This window comes from Lepisosteus platostomus, chromosome 9 (genome assembly GCF_059453375.1).
Source record: "Lepisosteus platostomus isolate fLepPlt1 chromosome 9, fLepPlt1.hap1, whole genome shotgun sequence".
Classification (NCBI taxonomy): domain Eukaryota; kingdom Metazoa; phylum Chordata; class Actinopteri; order Semionotiformes; family Lepisosteidae; genus Lepisosteus; species Lepisosteus platostomus.
This window is the reverse complement of record NC_142619.1, coordinates 26,392,512-26,415,601: the sequence shown is the minus strand read 5'-3', so window position 1 is coordinate 26,415,601 and position 23,090 is coordinate 26,392,512. Positions and strand designations below refer to the sequence as shown.

General features: G+C 37.0%; 1 protein-coding gene across 3 annotated transcripts; it reads right to left on the bottom strand.

Annotated features, from left to right (window-relative positions):
• Positions 1-4,629: 4,629 nt before the first annotated feature.
• On the bottom strand, positions 4,630-21,949 carry caps2 (calcyphosine 2). 3 transcript variants are annotated; one of them, XM_088647322.1, is made up of 18 exons: positions 21,616-21,949; positions 21,067-21,113; positions 19,707-19,752; positions 17,438-17,548; positions 16,280-16,321; positions 15,597-15,785; positions 14,457-14,567; positions 11,949-12,016; positions 11,522-11,632; positions 10,921-10,995; positions 10,611-10,706; positions 10,411-10,504; positions 10,057-10,172; positions 9,015-9,091; positions 7,647-7,801; positions 7,279-7,398; positions 6,870-6,966; positions 4,630-5,464 (listed from the first exon to the last, which is right to left on the bottom strand). In XM_088647322.1, the coding sequence occupies exons 1-18, from the start codon at positions 21,697-21,699 to the stop codon at positions 5,289-5,291; spliced, it is 1,815 nt and encodes a 604-aa protein (XP_088503448.1). In that variant the 5' UTR covers positions 21,700-21,949; the 3' UTR covers positions 4,630-5,288. The 3 variants fall into 3 exon arrangements, with proteins under 3 accessions (XP_088503448.1, XP_088503447.1, XP_088503449.1); XM_088647321.1 differs by having other exon boundaries at positions 14,457-14,570; positions 21,616-21,935; XM_088647323.1 differs by lacking the exons at positions 19,707-19,752; positions 21,067-21,113; positions 21,616-21,949 and having other exon boundaries at positions 14,457-14,570; positions 17,422-17,549.
• Between the last annotated feature and the right edge of the window lie 1,141 nt (positions 21,950-23,090).

Below are 23,090 nucleotides of genomic sequence, written 5' to 3'. Positions count from 1 at the left end.
CCACACTTTAACTTTTCTTCACTGTTGTAAAGGTAGATCTTGGTTTCACCTATACATAAAACCTTGTTTTAAAGCTCTCCTGTTTCATCTTTGTGTTTCTATTCAAATGCTAAGCCCTGGCAGATGTAATATTATGGCTTTGGCATGTACTGTATGGGCTCTGCTGAAACAGGCTCACCCTTTTTCACTGATGATGTACAGTAACTACTGATGGGAACAGCAGAATTAAATCTGACACCCCCCAAAAAAATGTCTGCTAATGTAGCATGACAGCAACACATCAATACCCAAAAATATACTGCTTATACCACCAAAGAATTCAACGGGAATCTTAAACTGGTTGAATGAATCATCCAATTGAGCATGCATATTGTTATGGTAGTTGCGAGTGAATTTTCAGGTATCTCAGGAGTCTAGGGACAACAGTCAAAACATCTAGCTAGTGTCAAAATGTCTTGTTCTCAGGAGCTTCAGAGCAAGAAAGGAACTAAGTGTTTACTTGGGTCTGAGACACTGATCAAAGGAATGCTCTGCCTTACTTTGAAATAAGTTAAATGAGTTCTGGGTAAATGTTTAAGAGTCATCAACAGCTGAGGAACAGAGGATAAATGTAAAGGTAAAGGACAGAGAAAGAGAATATAATTGCTCTCTGGCAAGGTTCAAATACTTATCTCCTATCGGGTTTTGCCTAGATGATCATGACGTGGGGGCTCTCGCCTGGCGCAAGCTTCAGGTTCCAACTACTTCTGTCTCTTCTCTTGTGATCTGACCTTCTTTTTCTTCTCTTCCTCCCTGTGGTCTTAATGTGATCTTATATGGTGTATTTCTGGACTGCTGATTGGCAATAATTTATCCACAACTTAAATTAAATAGGTAAACCAAGGTAAAATGTATGATTGCTTTTGATCACAGGATTAGGATCCCCTAATTCTCTGCTTTGAAGCTGAACATATTTACACTGCCAGCTGTTACACACTTTTACTCTTAGAAACACATCTTAATCACCTATAGCTAAAACATTATGTTTGTCTTCTAATATAATGAACACATGGAATTTTCCAACACTACATTAGAATATAGTACATTGGAATAAATGTACTGTCATGGTTACTAATTATATTGTCAATAGTTACTTACACATTCAAACTGCCTATTATTTCCACATTAAATACACTTTACTTTATTTGCTCCTGTTAAATGTTGCCGTCTTATTTTTAACTCATCTGACATACAGTATAAGTATTATTTTTAATGAAACTTAAATGAATATACACAATGAAGATACAACATCCAGAGTGATTTTCTTTTGAACAAATAGCAGTATGACAGCAAATGTACAAGTTAGCACATTTAACATTCATAATGCAATTCTAAATTATAGGGATTAAATGCCAGCTCATAAATTTCACCCATTAAAATTTCATAAGGTTAACGAATGTCACTTAAATATGCTAGCTTGTTATTCAAATAACTGTAAAATAAAAAAGTTACATATTCTAATTGATTTGCTCTATGTTATGAAAAAAAGCATTGAATATATGTTCCTTTACATGAAAATAAGATCAATTTTCACTGGTGATTTAGAAAAATTAAATGTTACTCTGAATATATTTTATTTGCATCTAATAAGAATCTTATTTTACTGTAAAAAGAAACCCAAGACTTGTATCAGGGCAGGATGAAAGACTGCTCTATTCTAGTCTGTAAGCATTCACATGCACCCTTAACTATCCACAAAGAGACAGCTTTTTGATAGCCCATAAGTCCTGAGAACAGATAGATATACAGTGCCTAGCAATTATTAAAGTATTCCCCTCATACTAATAATATCACATTTTTATGAACTGCAAGTAAGGTATTTTTTTGTATTCAAAACTGCCAAGATCAAACTGAATGCCATTTCAAGTGAAAGAAGCTGACTCTCAGCAAAACCTGCTTACAAGTTATACAAAGTGAAATTTACTGAATATTTAAGTATTCAGCCTCCTTCAGTACTTCAAGCCCCCCCGGTCAGAACTTGGTGGGAGTACCTTTGGCAGCAAGTCCGGCTGTCAGTATTTTTGAATAGGACTGACAGTTTCTACAAGTTTGTTAGTGATGGGTGATAAGACACAATTGTGTACACATTTCCTATTGGTTTCAAGTCAGGACTTTCAAAGGAACACTCAAGGACATTCACTCTATTTGTAGAAGATCACCATTGTTTGGTTTCGGCCTTGTGCCTCAGATCATTGTCCTGCTGCAATGTGGATTTTAAACCCAGTTTTAGATTTAGATTCTTGGGTGACTCAAGCAGGTTTTCCTCTAGGATTTGCCTGTTGTTTGCATTATCAATTTTTCCTCTCAGTTCTGGCAAGTGTCCAAGTCCCTGCTGATAAGTATCCCTGGTAACATGATGCTGACACCACTATACTTGACAACTGGGATGGTGCTAAATGAGTGATGTGCTGTGTTGGGCTTGTGATATATGTAATACTTTGCATCACAGACCTACTACAAAATTCAGACCAATGGTTCCCAGTCCTGGTGACCCATGGACCTATTGTTTTTTTGTTCCAGCTGAGACCTCAGTTACACAATCAATTTCATTGACTTAATAACAACAGGATTAATTTGAACTGTTTGAACCCTGCTCTTGTTGGAGCTTTAACTGTTGTATTTTGTAAGAACAATAAAATCTAAAACGTGTGACAAAAAACAGATGCAGATTTTCAATTGAAACAACTTCTTAAATCAAGTAAAGCTGCAGTTATCTAATGAAGGTGGGATGGAATGAAAACCAGCAGGTGTGGGTCACCAGGACCAGGATTGGGAACCACTGAATTAGAGACCCTGCCAAGACTATTAATTCTAACTTAATCCTACCTGCTGAACACACTATTTTATTTCAAGATCCATGTTGTCCTGCAATACCCATGCCTGCACACCGTTTTTAATATAGGAATGATATTGGCTATGTTAGTATTGGAGGCATTTCTAACCAAAAGCACATCCATCCATTTTCTATCTACTTTATCGAATTCAGGGCTGCAGGGGAACTGGAGCCTACTACAGCAAGCAACAGGCACAAGGCAGGATCATCGCAGGGCACACACAGGCACAGACATGCAAACATGTACTGTATACCAAGGCAGAATTTCCAGTATGTCCTTGGACTGTGGGAGGAAACCAGATCCCCCACAGGAAACCCAGATGAACATAGAGAGAGCATACAAACTCCACATAGATAGAACCCCAAGAACTGAACCACTGAATCAACTTGCTGCCACCCAAAGCACATTAAACTGCTAATTAAGTAATATGTAACATATTAATGAGATAATGCACATTTGAGCATCCACAGTTTTAACTGCCCGTTACAGCTCACCATAAAGGCCTTCATGGTAACGAGTTACGTAAACTAAAAAAAAAACCCTAACAAATGTAGACCTTTCATTTAGTTTACTTCAAGATACATGAATGAAATGAAGGTCAATGATCGACAGTGGCTTCTACTACACGAACGTGAGCGCAAGCGCACTTACACATACTGTACTGATATGCAGCATGTGTGAGCTATGTTACAGCAGTTGAGGGTTGTAAGATTTGTTACAGGGAGACTAAGGAAGCTGGTTCCTAGGTGTGTTTCCAAACTTAAGTATTTAATAAACACAAATATGAAAAGAATACTCCCTAATGTCTAACCACTCACTCCTACCTGCAGTGGAGTAAATTCATTTATTGGCCACAAATATCCCGAACCATGAGAATTAGATTGGGTGCTGCAGGATCCTAGTCCCACTGCGGGGCTCCAACCAAAAGTTCAGTTTTTCTCTAGGGTGACCAAGTATCCTTCTGCCACATGCCTGCAAAGTATCTCATACAAGATTTAAGAAGAGTTCTTCGGTATAGGCATCTTTCTTCTCATCCACTCACTTGATATAGGTATCAAGGTATCATTGATGTATTAACAGTAAATCCTATCTCAGACACAGAACTATACACATCTTTCAAAGTTATTGCAATCTTCAAACCAATTTCCTGCTTGGTCGGCTGCCCAGTTTGGAAGGGTGGCTGGATCTAGTAAGTGTGTGGTCTTAATAACTGACAGTGCTCAAAGGTAGCTTAATCCCTGATTTGTTTCCAAAGCAACTTGATCGTCATAGTTAATTTGCCACACCACTTCTGTATGCTATTTGTGGCTTGAAATTGAATATCTTCCTGAGGGAACATAAACGGACAGGTGCATTTACATTTCAGAAGTTAGAGCACTCTAATTAACTGCAAAACATAGACCATAACACTAATTTTGTGACCCTTCAAACAATTGCTGCAGCTAAATTGGTTTGGAACTGAGAATATTCTCATATTATTTAAAAATATAATTTATGTTCATACTATCATCATCTTCAGCTTTATTAGTCTGGAGCAGATTCAAAAAATAAATTCCTGTTTGGAAATGTAAAAATTGCAGCAAATATGTGGAATATATGCAGTGGGGTGAATACTTTTGCAAAGCACTGTATACGGGCAAGAGAAACTGTAAAAAAAATTCCCAAGTTATTCCACACTGTAATTCACAGAAATGTTAGAAACCTGGCTTTTCACAACTCTTTGGAACACCCAAAGTAACAACCACACTGACCAGTGTGAAAATAAACACTGAAAATAAACTTTTATTTTGTTTTGAAAACCACTGCTTTCACACTGACAGTCAGACCCATAGGCCTTACCATTACATTTTTTTCACATGATGCAGTACTTTCATGTTCGGAAAACATTAAATTTTCATTCTATGAAAAATGCAAAATAGATCGAACCTGCACTAACAAAGTATACATTGTTTTGTCAATTTTTTTAACAGATCATAATTTAATTTATTGTGGTCATTTTTCTAAAGGGTATGCAGAAAGAAAGTAACTCACATTTAATTTATAACATGTTTTAACAATGGTTATAAATGACAGAAGTGCATGGGTTGGGTTTATGTCTAATGTTGGTATACATACAAAACTAGTTTTTTTACTTGTTTAGAAGCCATGGGAAATAAAAATACAAGGGTTGTGGTTGGGCACTTGAGTGGAAATTAATTAGAATTTTTGGAGGGAGGAGGAAAGATGAAGAACATTAAACTATTTAACTGGTGAAAGTTCAATTTTTACTATTCAAAAGTGATTCTTACGAACATGACACTGGGCATAAATCGCTTTGTGAATTCCTTCATTTTCACATTCCACAAACACACAATGTTGTATAATTTAAGATATATATGTTAATTATATTAACCACTTACTGAGGGTCCTGTATGTTTAAATGCCCCAAGAATTCTTTAAGATATTTGCAAAATCTTCATCTTCAGATATTCCAATACTTAGTCCTTCGTAATAATCTTCAAATTCACAGTATGAAACATCATTGCGATTTGTGCAAGCTTCCCGCAAGGTTTCTACAAACCCAGCCCTCAGCTGATCTTCTGTGGCTTCACCTGGATCAATATAGTGTATTACAGAACAATGAAAATCCTAGTTTATTATTTCCTGAGTAGCTAAAGTAAAATCAAGCACATGTCCAGGTTGCAGAGCCAAAAGCCTCTGCCATTCTGCATTACATAGTTAAATTCTATTATTGTGCATTTTAGCCTTTCCATCACCCGAGTAACCAGACTAGCTTCCCTTAAAGGAGACAGGAAGCAACTCATCTAATTATTTAAGATGGGACCCATCCCACAGCTTGCAATGTTCATTGCAGGCCTGTACTGTATAACAAAGGGGAAAAAATAAAAGAATTTGAAGACTTACCTTTTATGTTCATAGTTTACATCATGCAGCAGGCCAAAGAAAAAAATAAAAGAATAGACAAATAGGATTTGTAAATACTTGTGTGCATATGTTTGTTTTTTAACTGCAGCTAGTCTTACAGTTGCACTCACTTGGTTTCAGAGTCAAAACCACATTTTGAATCAGGGCACAATTTAAAGTCACTGGACAGCCCCTGGCCTCTTTGTACAGTGCCCTCTTGTGGACTGGAGAGGAGCTGGTCTCCCCATCCATTTAGAAACACCGGTGTTTAATGCATCCATAACCTACAATATTTGTATGAAACTAGTTTAAAAGAAAATATACAAGACAAAAATACTTTGTTGTGTGTGGGGACAATGTTTGTTTTTGTATACTGTTTTTGTGTAATGGGACATAAAAGGCAGAGGCTCCTCTCTGCTGTCTTGATCCTCTTGTAGAATTTAAGGAGGAAGGTGTTCTGATTTCTTTCTTATTTTTAAAAATATTGTGTTGTGTTCCTACAAGCAATATCTGTTGCCTGATGCCTTGTAAATAAGGGCTTTTGCAAGCATTCTTTTTGGCTGTGGACTGATTAAATTTGGCTTCACCAAGAACTGAGCCCAGGTGACTAGGTGGAAAATAGAGGAACCTGTGACAGTATTCAGTAATGCTGTTTTTATATGAATACAGCTACAGTATTTCCCAGACAACTAATATTCTTGTAAAATTAGACAAACTAGACATGTGGGCTTCAAAAGTGGGTCACATTCAGCAGAATTCACCCACAAGGCAACAGGTTTGTTCTTAAATATGTAAACTGAAGATGTGTGCTCTATTGCTATCTTCCACTGATATGTATTTTCATGTAGCTCTTGGTCTCTGATCACTGCTGTTTTATTTTAACTTCATGTAAGTAATGTTTTTATTTGCTGCCATTGTATCTGTGTATATTTTGTACCTGTTTCTACCAGTGTTTAAAACTTGCAGTACTTGTTGAATCTAAGCATATACAATTCAATTTTATTTCTAAAGTTGACTTTTATTAAATTTCCATAATGTCAAAAATTAATAGATTTTATGCAAAAGACTTTTTATGCATTCACAGAATCTTACCTGACAGTACTTTTGGGTGACCCTTGGCACAGTAGAACTTTTCAATGTCAGTCAGAGGAACACTACCAGTCTTGTTTGGGTCCAGCTTCATATAGGCCTGGTAAACCATTGGACATGTATTGTTAATTATTCTGTACTGTATCAACTGGATATCAATATTACATGCCAAAATAACTTTCTGCAGACAAATTAAGAGATGGCATAGTTGAATGTTGGAAAAATTTTAGACATTAGTGCAACATACTGTAGTTTTATTAATATTATTTTTTTATACAAATATTTTTAAATTTCTTAAATACTTGATCATGATAAGAACACTGTCAGTGTTTGGTTGTTGGAAGATGAGATCTTTTATTGGCACACATTTATTGTGAGTCAAGAAATCAAATCGCTCTATCAGGTGACTTACTTTTCTGACAAATGCCTTTCGGTATTCATTCATTTCTCCAGTGACTGCTCTTAGGAACTCCCCATAATCGACTTCACCATCACAGTTCAGGTCCATTATCCGCCAAACAGCATCAAAGTCCTAACGAAACGTAATGTAATGATTTTTATATTTCTCCTTAGATATTATTTCAATTATTATAACAACTGGATTTAGCTGTCCAACAGAAGGAACACAGGCACACACTGTAGAAACAGCTTCTAAAAGAAGCTGACAAAATTAAGAATAATTTTACAGAGGACAGTCACACCTAAGTATTTATCAGTGATATTTTAAATAATTAGACAGCAATAATTCGACAGCTCAGCAATGGTCTATCCTGGCCCTACCTTTTCTGACAATGTCAAGTGAAACTCCTTCAGAGCAAGCTGAACTTGCTCTTTTTGTAGAACACCGTCTCCAGATTTATCCAAGCTTCTGAAGAGCTTTCCTATTCCTGTAAGTGTACGAACTCCTCTCTTCTTTAGTTTTTCTTTCAGTATTCCTGGCAAAGACAAATGTTTGTGATATTCTCTTGATAACTGACCGACATCTTTTTTTTAATAAATCAACTTGCATCCACCCGTGTATTTTCTTATCATTTCATCCAATTAGGGTCATGAGGGAGCTGGAGCCTATCCCGGTGGGCAGGATACACCCTGGACCTGATGCTAGTCCATCAGAGGGAAAACAGACACAGACATACTTGGACTGTGGGAAGAAACTGGAGCACATGGAGAAAACTCTTATGAACACGGGGGGGATATACAAACCGATAGCACCCCAGGTTCAGAAATGAACCCAGGGCCCTAGTGCTGCGAGGTAGCAATACAAGTAAACTGAAAATCAATTATATATAACACTTAATTATCATTATATGTAATAAAATGGAAAATCCATAATGACTACAAAGTGGAAAATGAAGTACAGTGAACTAACAGAAATGTAGGATGCATTGTACACATAATGCAACAATCTAAAACAGAATTCTACCTAAGAACACTATGGAAGAAACGACAGCACATATAAGAGGGATTACAGTACATTATGACTAAACGGTGAGCATGCAAACAGTTCAGCAATGGGAGCATGCCTCTTCATCTTCTATACTGGGTGATGCTAGCTAATAATGTGATATGAAATTACATGACTAGAATAAAACTGACTTGGGGATGACAAAAACACCCCGACCCCTACAAAATAAAAACAGTGATTACTCGTGTTCTTAGTTATTAGTATTTTAAGAGGTAATTAGTATTTTAAGAAATCTAAAAAGGTAGAAATACTTAGTTCTATCCACTATAAATGTATTCATTTCCACAAAGACTTTCAAACCACACATTTCCCCACGATTCCATACTCTTGGCAATGGAGCCACTTGGTCTTCTAGCTTCTAACAACTTACATCATTGACTTAATCGCCATGTTTCCAAACCCTGTGTGATTGAGGACTTACAGTAAGTTCCCTATAAAATCTGTAGTGCAGCGGCTCCCCAGTAACAGGAATGAGAATAACTGCACTATGCCATTAAAATGCTTAATTTTATATTCATAAGCCACTTTATCAAATCACATTATTCATATGACATATTCTATGACTGATATCACATAAATATGTTTTGTATATTGTATACAGTGTTTGAAAGCATTTATTTGGAAACTAAGTTATTTTTTTTACCCATTTAAGTATTTGTTATAGTTTATTACTGAAATATTACCCTGAATGGAGAAGAGTGTATTTCTGTCATCTACTTCTTGTTTTGTTGGATCCTGGTAAATGTCTTCTACAGAGGCCCTGAAATACATTAGAAATATTCTATTTAAATAAAATCAATTCAACCCACACCCTACTAAGTTAACTGTTTACATTATTTTAATTAGTTAGCAACAGGAAAGGAGGTGGAAGTATAGAAGTTCAGAAGTACAGTAGTTCAACCTAGTGCTTTAAGGGGGAAGACTGTAATGACTTTTGTAGATCACTTAATTTGACTTGAGTTACAGTTCAGGATTTTATTACATAATGTGACCAAGACATGTCCTCCATCATCCTTCAGAATGTGATCAGAAGCACACATGATAAGAGAGAATATTGGAAAAGAAAGTTTTAGGAGACCAAGATAAATCTTTATGAAGTGGAAAGTGTAAAGTGTGAAGAAAGAAAGAGACTGCAGATGCTCCAAACAACCATCTGTGAAGTATGGCCTAGGACTGCATGGCCACCTCTGAAATTGAGCATTCACACTTTTTGGTAGTGTAACTTCATATGTACAACACACCATACAGATCGTATTGTGCTAATCATTCATCTTAATCTCATGATCAAAAATACAAACTGCTTGACTGTAAATCAAATGTAATAGTTTTGGCTTTGCCATACCAACACATTTGGAAGACACTTAATTAGATAAGAACTACATTATTTTATTATTTACTTAGTTACATTTATGTGCTCTCTTAATAATTGTCATTTGTCAGACAGGTATGTGGCAACACCATGAGGCTATTGCCATTTGACAAAAGAAAAGCTTCTATTTATACAACAGATAAAGTCATACCTGTCGTATAGTCACATACAGGGGTGACTGAACTTTAAAATACTTGAGAATTTTATTCTATATTTTCCTTTTACACCTGAAGAAATACCCATTCATCACAGAGGCATCATTAAAAAAATTAATTATAATTCAACATACCATACAGAATGATCTAATTTTAAATTTTATACTGTATAATACTATTAAAAATGTTTTCTGAACTTACAGTAACATGCTTTTTGCCATTTCATCCACATCAGTAATCCGAAGAGTTAGCAATGGCTTCTGTTTGATATTTTCTGGGAGATTATGTCCAGTGGTAGTAAATGTTAAGTTAGCCCCCTTTTACAATAAAGTAGCAAAAATTAAAGGAATAAGTTAAAAAGTTTACAATAATTAAAAAAGCAGCGAGTTACGTTCAAACACAAAGTTAATATCGGTAATTATTACTATCCTTGTCCATGTCTGAAACTATTAAAAAAATTAAATTACTTAAATCACAATTCGGTCAAAAGCAGATTTTGCAAATCTTCCCTTGAATCCAAACCATTAAATAGTGCAAAACTGCAAAACTACTTACCACATAGAAGTCATGAATTCCAAATTGTACTCCTTTTCTTCTTCCATGTTGATGACTGTATGACCCCTTTTGAATTAATGGGAGAGCACTTGATCTAAAGAAAACCAAAATGTATAATTTTAGGAAAAAATACCAAATTAACAGTGAATTGGATTGTTTCTTAAGAAAGTCAGAAACAAAGAAAAGCACAAAAGACTTGCCTGTTTTTTCCAAAGTGTCGATATTCATAGATAGTCAAGGATTTATCAAAAGCAAAGAAGAATCCAATTAGCTCTCTGCAGGCATCATGTCCACTCCTAGAAATTAAACATTGTCCCAATGAAATGGAAAATCTTTTTATTTCATACAGGATCTGATCAAGAGCTTGAAGCTGCGAATTAAAATATTTTAAAGAAAAATGTGCTCTAACCAAAGAAACTTCAAACTACTCTTATTACACACTTCACACTCTACTGCTTTTGCTTTAGCAGCACTTTTCCAGAGAAAAAAAATATACATTGATAAACTTACCTTGTTAAAATTCGGGCATCAAAGCGCAACTTGTTAGACAGCAGATTCTCTGTCAATGCTGATCTGGTCCTCACTCTGAAAGAATAAGTAATTTAACAATTTAATACGGAGTGGTGGCTCTGTGGCTAAGGATCTGAAGATCTGTGGCTGGAAGGTTGCCAGTTCGAATCCTGCAGCCGGCAGAGGAATCCTACTCCGCTGGGCCCCTGAGCAAGGCCCTTAACCCCAACTGCTCCAGGGGCGCTGTACAATGGCTGACCCTGCACTCTGCCCCCGAGCTTCTCTCTCCCTGTCTGGGGTATGCGAAAAGATGAATTCCTAACACAAGACATTGTATAGGGCTAATAAAGTGATGTTAATATCACAGTTTATATTTATCACTTTATGAAAAGATCATGCAATTGTAGCACAGGGTTATTTTTAATTAAATATGATCATATTACCCGTTGAGTGCACAGCCAAAATGTTTTGATTTTGTTCACTAAACTTAGATTTTATTTCTACTGCAGAATAGAAAGATCTCTAAAGCTAAACCATACTTAGATTATACAATCTCCTAACATCACTTTGTCCAAAAAGTGTTCACATAGTTTATGCTTACTTCGTGTCATGCAGCGCTCTGTTCTTGAATCGCAAGGGCGCTGATCCTGGCCTCTGTACTGAAATCTGCTCATTGCTGGTTGAATTTTGATCAGGGTCACTTATGACTGCTCTAAAAATATATTTTTTAAGAGACAACTTATTCTATGCTTTTAAAAATATATATTTGGCAGATAGCTGAAATGCTTATTAAAGTTACAAAATGACACTGCTTCTAGCAATTACCACAAAAAACATGGAATATTAGAAAAACATGCCCTTAATTAAAAACTAAAGATTCTACCCTTTAGAATTTGTCTTTGTAACAGACTTTTGATTCTAGTCAATAATCATCACTGGTCAAATAACACTTCCAACAGGAAATACACCTTAACTCATGTAATTTGTTTTTATTTTCAAGAAAAGTTCACTTCAAAAGAATGTCTAACCTGGATAGTTGATCCACCATTACCTGCTCCACCACAGCCTGCTTTCTTCTTCCTGCTGCAAGATCTTCCTAAAATACATTTAGTATACATTTATAGTATATACAGTGCAGTCCATAAGTATTTGGACAGCAACACACTTTTTGTTGTTTTGGCTCTGTACTTAAAGTGCAGAATGTCAGCTTTAATTCGAGGGTATTTACGTCTATATTGGGTGAACCAAAAAGGAATCACAGCCCTTTTTATACATAGTCCTCCTATTTTAGGGGACCAAAAGTAATTGGACAATTGGCTGCTTAGTTTTTTCTTAGCCAGCTGTGTGGACGTTGCATTGTTAGTTCATGCACAAGAGAGCTAACAAAAGGTCTAGAGTTGATTCTAGACGTGACATTTGCATCTGGAGTCTGTTGCTGTTGTCTCTCAACGAGGACCAAAGAAGTGGCAATGCCAGTAATGCGGGCCGATTTTTCATGAGGCTGAAAAATCAGAATAAATCAATCAGAGACATAGCCAAAACATTAGGTGTGTCAAAATCAACTGTTTTGCACATTGTTTAGAAGCAAGAACGCACTTTTGAGCTTAGCAATAGCAAACGACCTGGTAGACCACGGAAGACTACAGTAGTGGATGACCAAAGAATACTTTCAATCGTGAAGAAAAAAACCCTTTTGACTGTTGAACAGATCAGGAACACTCTCCAGGATGTAGGCATCGATGCGTCAAAGACTACCATAAAGAGAAGAACACACCTGCAAAACCTTGGGGGGTTCACCACAAGACGCAAACCACTGGTAAGCCTCAAAAACAGAAAGGCCAGGTTACAGTTTGCTAAAAAGTACATTAAAAAGCCTGTAGAGTTCTGGGACAAAGTCTTATGGACAGATGAGACAAAGATTAACCTGTACCAGAGTGATGGAAAGAGGAAAGTGTGGAGGAAAAAGGAGCTGCTCATGATCCAAAGCATACCACTTGAGGTAGTGTCATGGCTTGGGCGTGTATGGCTGCCAGTGGAACTGGCTCACTTGTCTTTATCGATGATGTGACTGCAGATGGCATGCAGCAGGATGAATTGTACAGAAGCATCTTATCTGCTCAGATCCAACCAAATGCCTCAAAACTCATTGGAAGGCACTGCACCTTTCAACAGTGACCCCAAACATACTGCTAAAGCAACTGTGGGTTTTTTCAGAGCCAAAAAGTGGAATGTCCTTGACTGGCCAAGTCAATCACCTGACCTGAATCCCATTGAGCATGAATTTCACTTACTGAAGACAAGACTGAAGGCAAAAAGCCCTCGAAACAAGCAGGAACTGAAAATGGCTACATTACAGGCCTGGCGGAGCATCACCAGGGAAGATACCCAGCAACTGGTGATGTCTATGGGTCGCAGACTTCAGGCAGTCATTGATTGCAAAGGATTTGCAACCAAGTACTAAACATGACAACTGTATTTAAGATTATGTTAATGTGTCCAATTATTTAAATTACTGATGTTGGGAGGACTATGTACTGTATATAAAGGGATGTGATTAGGGCTGGGCGATATACCGAAAATTTACCGTTACCGATGTTAAGAATCTCTCACCAACCTAATTTTGCTTATGTCAGTATGTTCGGTAAAAGCTTTCCCCACTGTGTGCTTTCATGAGCGGTCCCCTTAAAAAACTACAACACCCAGTTGTCATATTCAGTCACATGCTTCTGTCTTGTCCAACCTTCGCTCTTCATTCAAAACACAAAGAAGCGTGCCGGGCATGAGACAACACGAGCGCTTCTGCTGAACCCCAGTCAGGCAGGGATGACTCAAGTACAAGTGAAGACGAGCTGGTATCTAAAAAAGATGCAGTGTCAATCGTTTGGTCAGAGACTGACAAGAGGACTCATGGTCGTGATTCCGCCAAACAGCTGTCTCTAACACAAGGTGAGGTGTGTGCAACTTTAATAGTTTCGCATATTTAAAACATGATCTTTCAGCATATCATGTAATCATAAAATTTCAAGGATTTCAAAACAATTATTGTTAATTTATTGTTACCTTGGTAAATGTGGGAAATTATCGTGATATTGATTTGAGGTCATATCATCCAGCCCTAGCTGTGATTCTTCTATGGTTCACCCAATTAGACATAAATACCCTCGAATTAAAGCTGACATTCTGCAGTTTAATCTCATAGTCATTGTTTATTTCAAATCCAATGTGCTGGAGTACAGAGCCAAAACAACAAAAATTGTGTCACTGTCCAAATACTTACAGACTGTTTTCAAATGTTATTTGCTTCTGTCTGTGTCTTCCTATGCTTTTACCAAGATTCCACTGGTTCACTCTGCCCAGCCAAATGGCAGCTGTAATCAGTCACCACCACTGGGGACTTAAACCTACAGTCTTAAAGCAACACAGATCAGATCTGAACTTAAAGACCTCCAGGCTGGTTTGTATAATCTGCCAAGTTTCAAGAGACTCACATTTCCCATTCTAAAGCTCAAGGCATGCTTTAAATTTAAAACACTTACAGCTTCCAGTTTTCTCATGCTGTGCTGGATAGTATAGGGCTTACTGGTATAACACTGCTGTAGGAGGGCTTTTTCATCCAGCAATGTCCAGTCATCTTCATTGCTGAGAGACTTCTAAAATGAAACATTTTTCATCATATATCTTCTCTTCATTTAGGCTTTTTTGGCTGACACTTTAATCAGGGTAACTTACAGTACATTTGCACCCATATACTGTATATAGCTAGGCATTTTCCTGAAACAATCGAAGCAAAGTTTATGAGCTCAGAATATAACCCTAGAATCTTCCAATAAAAAATAACAGCACTTACAATTACTTCATTTTTCTGTGTGGTAACAATCCCCACCTTAGTTATTTATGCTATCCTATTTACAAAATGTATTATTCATTAGAAATGCACGTAATATAAAATCAAAATTCCATGAAATGCTGCTGTCTAAAGATTCCAGTGAAACAGAATTCGCATATTAGATGGTCTGGTAGTTGGTCATCCCTCAAATTATAACTTCTGAACTTGAGGAGTATACAAAAGTTACTTCTTGACACTGCTAGTCGGACGGTGGGTTAAGAGTTTATTATCTTCAAGGTGCAGTATTTTTTATAGAATGTTTTACATGAAAGCAGAGTGTAACAGCTTCAATAATATTTTATTCTTCCTTCGTGTATCATGTCACAGAAAGAAATTTTCACACAATTAATGAATAACTTTGAGAAAATCTCTTTGTTCATAAATCCGCTACTGTAGTAATAACACAATAATAAAACAAATATTTTGCTACTCTTTAATCGGTGTACTCACATTTTTTGTCTGGCATAAAGCTGTTTAAAAGTCCAAATGTAAACTTTAAATAAGGGGTTAGTATATTAAATTGTATTAATATGTGCACGAATTAAAGACATTCTTAAGAATCCACATTAATGGTGATAACACAAAAAGACAAATTATCATCTTCAAAAGCAATTTCCACCCAACTATGCTGTACTGCAAAAATAAAAGCACTGCCATGAATGCATTTTGTTGTGTTGTACTGCACTGTAAATAACCAACATTTACCCAAGTCTCAGTTTCATAAAACCGCAGCTAAACCAAAAGGCCTATTTAACAAATAACAAACACAAAACATGACAGCAGACATCACCTGCGGCTGTGGTGCTGTATGTGACAACGGCTGTGCCTCGGTCTCCAGCTTGTTTTTTTCATTTACTCTCTGTGAATGCTGCTTAAAATTCTCCTTCAGCTCCGCTTCATACTGCTTGTATTTTATTTTATATCTCTCGGAAGGTGCAGGCAAATTTTCAGGGATTGTCTTGTCTTCCCACGGTGGAGGCTATAAAACACATTACCAACAAAGTATAAAAAACAGGAGAACCTGCATCATGTAAAGTGAAAACAGGCTTTTCCTTTTCTTGTGGGAGTGTTCACTATATAAAAACACTCTCACAACAAATTGTTGTTTAAAAATAGAACCACGAAATAAAATTAGTAAAATGATACACTTTATTGTAATTACAGTTCTTCTGAAATTAACTTGATATTCCACACAAATTAAAGTACAAGCATTGTAGTATATACATACTATATAGTATATAGTATAGTAATAATATATAATGCAGATTTTTCTTATTTCTTTTACTTGATTATTTAATGAAAACTCTAATTTTGAGTCTTCAGAATAAATCTCGAGAGAAATGGATGTACAAAATGTGCAAACCTACAGTTAGATGTCTACAGCCCTAACCACTATTCCACACTGCTACCAGTATCTTAGACCTTCTAAAACATTAAACAAGGTCTAAAGTCTTGTCCTATAAAAACATTTACCTTTTTGCTTTCATCTGTTTTAATGAAGTGCATTTTAGTAGCCTGTAAGAAAACACAAATTAAAGAAAGCTTTATGATTTGTAATACTTCACCCATCTTGTTTTAGGGTTACAATATTATTTTACAAGGAAGGAAACTCCTGTTAAGTTGTGGCTGAGTATGAACATTTAAAAAGATATCACTATAAAACCATAATTTATTTCATTAATTATATACATTTTTAAATCCCAAAGTATCCCTCACAGAAGAAGACTGGAGGTAATGCACACATTGTGTGCCAACAGCCCCATTATACTTCAGATCATGAGAAGTGGAGTGAGAAATTGCGTCACCACTTGAATTTACGGGCAAATGTATGTAGGGTTGTTTGTGCAAGCCAAACATATTTATGGAATTTAGCCATAACAATGGGGTTAACACACCTGCTCTTACAAACAGTGCCATGGGATCTTTAATTACCAAGTCATCACGACCTTGGTTTAACATCTCATCTTAACGATGGCACCTTCTACAACACAGTATCCTCTGACATCATACTGGGGATTGGTTTGGAAATTCTGGGACAGAGAGAAGAGTGCCATCATCTGGTCCACCAGATGTAGTGACACCCTGTTTTTCCGTGTACTGTAGATCGTCTGAGATCTGACGAGATCAGGCTAGAAGTGGTAATACTGCTGCACATACTGCCAACAAAACTACAATATGTAAATGTCCCAATCACTTTATTTGCAGCTAAAAGTGCTCATTTGCTCAATGATTCTGTCAAAGGTTTGGACAATCAAAGATTTTCTTTGTCGGATTTTAATATCAGGTATTATAATGTAGTAAGAGTATAACATTTTTAAAAGCTGTGATTTAAGATCAAGATGCAATGGAGATCCCTCAGATAAGGACAAAAAAGAAGAAAATACATCTTCGATCTGAATGAAAAAAATAGATATCCCCGCACGGTTTGCTATATAGGGCAGGTGTTTTAACACCAGTACTGATGATAAAAGCTATAAACATTCTGATGTCTAATAGGAACACAACATATAACAAAGAGAATCACTGGCTGAATTAAAGTAATAAATCAACTGAACCAAGGTATATCTATCTACACTAATGTTTTCTAAAAGATAATGGTGGCAGCATAGATATACCCAGCTGTAGACGGACCTGATGAAGGGGAGCCAATGGAGCAGACAGAGGAGACCCCCAGCTCACAGTAGAGGTGGAATCTGGGGGACCAAAACGAGGATATCCTTTGCTGGCAGGAATGTACACGTCCTGTTTTAAATATCAAAAGAATTTAAGAGAGCAGCGAAGGAAGCTGGTTGGAGGAATAAAATAAAGACACTGAAATGTTTTTTTTCCATTAGAAGTATTTTTAAAATCAGAGGTACTAAATGCCAGAAGTATCCATAAAAAAAATCCATGATGCATGACGTATTTTGTTAGCTTTCTTATAGGAAGCAGCAAAACCACTAGTCAAGTAACTTTTATTCCTTCAAGACTGACAGTAACTTGAGAGGTATGCAGAATTGATTCTATGCACCAGTTAACAAATAATTTAAATTTAACAACTGTTTCAGGCACCTTAGATAGTGTAAAGCGAGTGTGAAAAGAAATTTAACGAATACACAGTTTAACATATTGTGGAGTGAATTAAAAGTAAGAGTTAACTCAAGTTATACATGGAATTCTGAAACACCCATATGTTTGGCAACCTTCTTACCCTCATATTGCGGCTTCATCAGAACATTTTACAGTTTTACATCATAATACTGCTATGAGGTGTCTTAAAGAATCAAGACACCAGGACATTGTCAACATTTCCAGTTCTCTGGGGCTTCAAAACAAGGAGATGTCTGCTGAGATGCAGAAGTTAGAGATTCAGTGAATAAAGCAGCAGTAAAGTTGACCTTAGTTACCTTGCAAAGGAACAAGTAATAGGTTTATTCCATGCTGAAAAAAAAGAAGAAAGAGAACACAACGTTTCGGCCGTGGAGCCTTCTTCAGGTGTGAGAGAGACAGGGCAGTAGGCAAAGGTAAAGTAGCGGGAGAACAAAGGTTGGGATGGAGGAGGAGTGAGAGGTGGGAGCAGGGGACAGAATGCTGGTTTAGTGAGAGAAGTGGGCAAGTGGCCCAGGGAGGAAGAGAAGGTATGACGAAGAGATCTAGAAAAAGATTTGGAGGAAGGCATAGTGGGTCGCAGCAGCTGTAGGCGGTAGTAGTTCAGGTGGGTAGCTGCGTCAGCATGCGTAGGCTGCAAAGTAACAGGTAAACGTTTCTTAGTTACCTTAGTTTATTAAGTTCTGGATAAATGATTAAGTGTCAATCAACAGTCCAGGAAGACAGCAGGAAGACAACAGGCACGTAGGGAAAAAAGGGGAAGGAAGAGACAGGAGGAAGGACAAGGAACAGAAGGGCAGAAGGTGAGAGCTCCCTGTCCTGATAATTTATGAAGACCAGATTGGAGTCAAGTGTCTGAACCTTGTTAGGAGAAGTTTGCTATTCTGTTGTTAGGAACTTTGATTTCCTGTGTAAAGAATCCCTTGGTTAAATGGCCTCTCCTGGTTATTGAGTACATTATACAATAGGGAAATAGGTTCCCATATTGTAGCATCCAGGTTCACAATCAGAGACATTTAACTGTAGGTCATATTCTGTTCGGTTTAGAAGGAAGCTTGATCTCTTATTTTGCCATTATATAAAATTTGAATGCTTGGTAGCAGTCTGAGGTTTTTCTGGTTGGTAAGGACGTATGGCGTTTGGATGTCTGTAAATTTGTAAATAGCATAAATTGTGTGTTTTACATTCATATAGTGTGTAGTTTAGCGTGTGTATTGTCATTGATAAATATCTGTTTAACTCAGTGTGCCTAAATTATTACTCTTTTCACCAAAGCTGTGCCAGACAACCAAAACTCATGTGCCTCTAATTATACCGACCACTCAGGTATACTGTATTCTCTGCAAAAATATTTTACACCTTGGGAGTTAGTTATTACACATTGATTAATCTGCACAGTTATTTTCTGTTGTTCACCATTTTTGTAACCACGTCTATGTAAAAATATAAATGATTATACAATTCCATGGTATAACCATGATATAGTTAGTGCCAATGAAGTTACAGTTCTATGAACTGCATAATCCAAAAAGTAAATTGTCAGTAAGTAGGCTTGTTATGTTACCACATTAAAGAAACTGACCAACAATCCCCTCGTTTACTGCAGCCATTGTAACTTACTTTAAACAGACCTAAGATTCCAGAAAACATACTGTGAATGGCAAAATATAATAAGAGGAATTAAAAAGAGCAACAGATATTACTGGTTCCACTACATGCTAGGTTTTTGGTGCTTACTATTCTACTCGACACCACTGTACTTTAATATCAAGCTTGACTTAATATTACAAGAAACTGTATAAGCATCACTCACCTCATCTTCTGAGTCACCAAGTTTCCCCAGTCTTAGCTCAGGGACTCTGCCAAAAACAACAGCTGTATTGGTATTACAGAACAGGTTAATTATGCTCCTGTTCACATCAAAATTGTAAAGAAACCTGATAATTCATGCAGCCTCTGCTTAACTAATTGCAATAAAAGAGGATCTGATGTACACTTTTTTATTCCTTATTAGTGTAAGATATAAAAAGACTGTTGCAAAACACCTGTTTAATGATGTTTGTCTGTGATAGTATTTTTCTAATTAGAGCTAGTTTAACAATTCTGAATACAGACTGAACTGCAATGCTTGAAACACAGCCAGGATCCAGTTCCACCGTCCTACAATTTCAAATTATTGGAGGTACAAGTAAATTACCACATAACAAAATGTTCTTCTCGTGACAATTTCCAGATGTTCTGAAAAAAATTGTTTTAATGGGCATCATGTATCCTCCAAAAATTCAACAAATGTAATTTGGTTAATTAATTAATTTTGTAATTTTGTGACTCGCTCTCAACCAAATCCTACAAAATTCTCTATGTGATCTGGCCATATGATGCTCATAGAAGTTTCAAGGAACCCCAAAGGTCACATCCAGGGATCTACAGGCCTCTCATGTTATGATAAATGTCAGAGTTAATGGGTCTATCACCAGGAAAAGATTGAGAAAGAATGGCTTTCACGAAAAGAAAAAAGCCAGAAGGAAAACCCTGCTCTCCAAGAAGAACATAAGCATGGCTTATAAGCATGAGTCAAAATTGGTGTTGTTTTGGCCATAATTCAAAACGTCATATTTGGCCAAAACCAAACACTACTTTGACCAGAAGAAACGCATACCTCCTTTAATGCCTCATTCCATACTATTCCAGAGTATTCTAGAGGAAAATCTGTCTGACAGCTAAAGCTGAACTAAAAGTGGATAATTCAACAGGACAAAGATCCAAATCAGATGTAAATCTAAGATAGAATGGCTCAAAAAGAAAAAAAATCAGGATTTGGAATGATCAAGTCAAAGTCTAGACCTAAACTAAATAGAGATGTTGTGGTGGGACTTAAAGAGAGCTATGCACACAAGAAAGCCCTCAAACATCACAGAGCTGGAGCAGTTCTGTAAGAAAGAGTGGGGCAGAATTAGGCAATGTGAAAGACTGATCAACTCTTAGAGGAAACATTTAATATAAAATCATATGGGGGGGATACTTACTTTTCTAATCACAGTGTATATAGGCCTAAAGATAATAACATTAATTAAAATACCCAGTAACGTGTGTAATAGTCCTATAAGTACAGTTAAAATTCTTAACACTGTGGTTAAAAAAACGTATGTGAAAAATAACTTTGTAATTCTTACTCCGTAGGACGAGGGCTGCGAGATGCTCTTGACTGGACTCTCCATCCCTGGAAAGGAAAATAAAATAGATCAAATTCCTATGTGAAAAGAATTTAGATAGCATAGAAGATTATACTTACTTTCAACCCTCTCCTCTGCAATTTTTTTAGCTTGTTCTCATACTATATGTATATTTTATCTTGAGCAATACGTATTAATCTTTATTTATTATGACTGGGTATCACATTGTTTTCACGGTTCAGATAACTGCATCTTTTCACTGCGAATACGTTTTAGTTTTATATCTAGTTACCAGTAGTCCTCTTTGTAGCTAACAAGTCTGAGGGCAGAGGCCTTCTTAATTCATCTTTAACATTCAAAATAAATTCGGGGAAAATGTATACGCATTTTTTTTATTTTCAAGAATAGTACAAATAGAAATTAAAAGATATTCTAATCACCTTACTAAATGTTTGCAAACCAAACACAATCCCGTACTGAGCATATTACATCAAAACAAATGTTTTAAGCGACAAAAGGCACAAATATCTCTCTCTATAGACAAGTTACCTGTGCATAATTCTTTTCTCCTCCTTGCTTGGATTTTGCTCCTCCTCTTGGTGTAGCTGGTACGCCTTGTATTTCTAAATTCATTATAAAAAAAACGAAACCAATATTTTTCCTTCAGCGAATTATAAATAATGGAAGTTCAAAGTTTCGATACTAGAAACCATTTTCAAGCATCCATCTGCGGAAGGTGTAGAGGACAGACTCCGCCTCCCACGCCTGTTGCTTGGTTTCACAAACACTGGATGCCAGGTCACTCCACACCGATACCCGGATCGCAGATAGAGCACACTTACATGGATGACTTCATTAACTCGACTGCAGTATGTTGGAAATGGAACATAGTCGTAATGCATTTTTCAAAATTATCATACTTAACAAATATTTCGAAACTTAAGTGAAAACATAACGTTAACATGTGCTTTCTGATTGAAGACACACAACATGCCGATTAAAAGCGTGACCGCTGGGCACGTATTCGTTAGATCAAAACAAAAAAAAAAACTTAGTTTCGATTCGGTTCTTCTACTGGAAAAATTGCATTCAGTAGCACTGATTACAAACATGGTTTGTGACATTCCTGTGTATCGGAATGGAAAATTAATAATGCAGTTAGACATTTTAATGTTTTTGTTTTGGTTAAGTAAAAATATTGTAACGCTTACGGCCGACAGGGCGCTGTGTAAGAGCCGGCGTACCAGAGCGGGTGACGTCACCGCCCTTCCCTGTGATAGCAGGACCACAGCTACTGGGCTGTAGAGAGATCTCTCTTTGGCTCACGGGGCTAGGTCGCTGCAGAGAGACGCGGAAGTCCCGGGTTCGAGCCTCCAGTCGGGATGGGGCCGACCAGATGCGGCAAGGGCGCCCGCCTGAGCCCCCGTGCGTTACATTGGTGTCAGAAGCGGGGCGGGATAGCCCTTCGCCGGGGACGGCGATTTAAGCGGGGGAGAGTGTAACGCTTACGGCCGACAGGGCGCTGTGTAAGAGCCGGCGTACCAGAGCGGGTGACGTCACCGCCCTTCCCTGTGATAGCAGGACCACAGCTACTGGGCTGTGGAGAGATCTCTCTTTGGCTCACGGGGCTAGGTCGCTGCAGAGAGACGCGGAAGTCCCGGGTTCGAGCCCCCGAGGGTGCAGGGGCCGACCAGATGCGGCAAGGGCGCCCGCCCGAGCCCCCGTTGCGTTACAATATATACAAATAATGAGGAAAAAATAAATTGGAATAAAGATTGCTTGTCTGGGAGTGTTTTAAAAACGTTACTTAACATTTTGTAGTAACACACTTTTCAATAAAGCCTGAGATGTATAAGCTAAACTTTTAATATTCACTGTCTATCACTAATAATTGACATACAACAGTACTTGTCACTTAAATGATTAATGAACATATAGTCATGACAAATTGAAAATTATACTGTATACTGTAAATTTAAAAGAAGATCCTTAAATTCTAGTTACAGACCTGTAGTTTTGAACAG

Excerpts from the sequence above, each read along its gene's own strand:
- caps2 (XM_088647321.1), bottom strand. The coding sequence starts at position 21,699 with ATGAATTTAGAAATACAAGGCGTACCAGCTACACCAAGAGGAGGAGCA. Across the intron at positions 19,753-21,066 it reads CGCAGCCCTCGTCCTACGGA|AGTCCCTGAGCTAAGACTGG; the intron begins GTAAGAATTACA and ends TGTTTTTGGCAG. Across the intron at positions 10,707-10,920 it reads GATGCCCGAATTTTAACAAG|GAGTGGACATGATGCCTGCA; the intron begins GTAAGTTTATCA and ends TTTAATTTCTAG.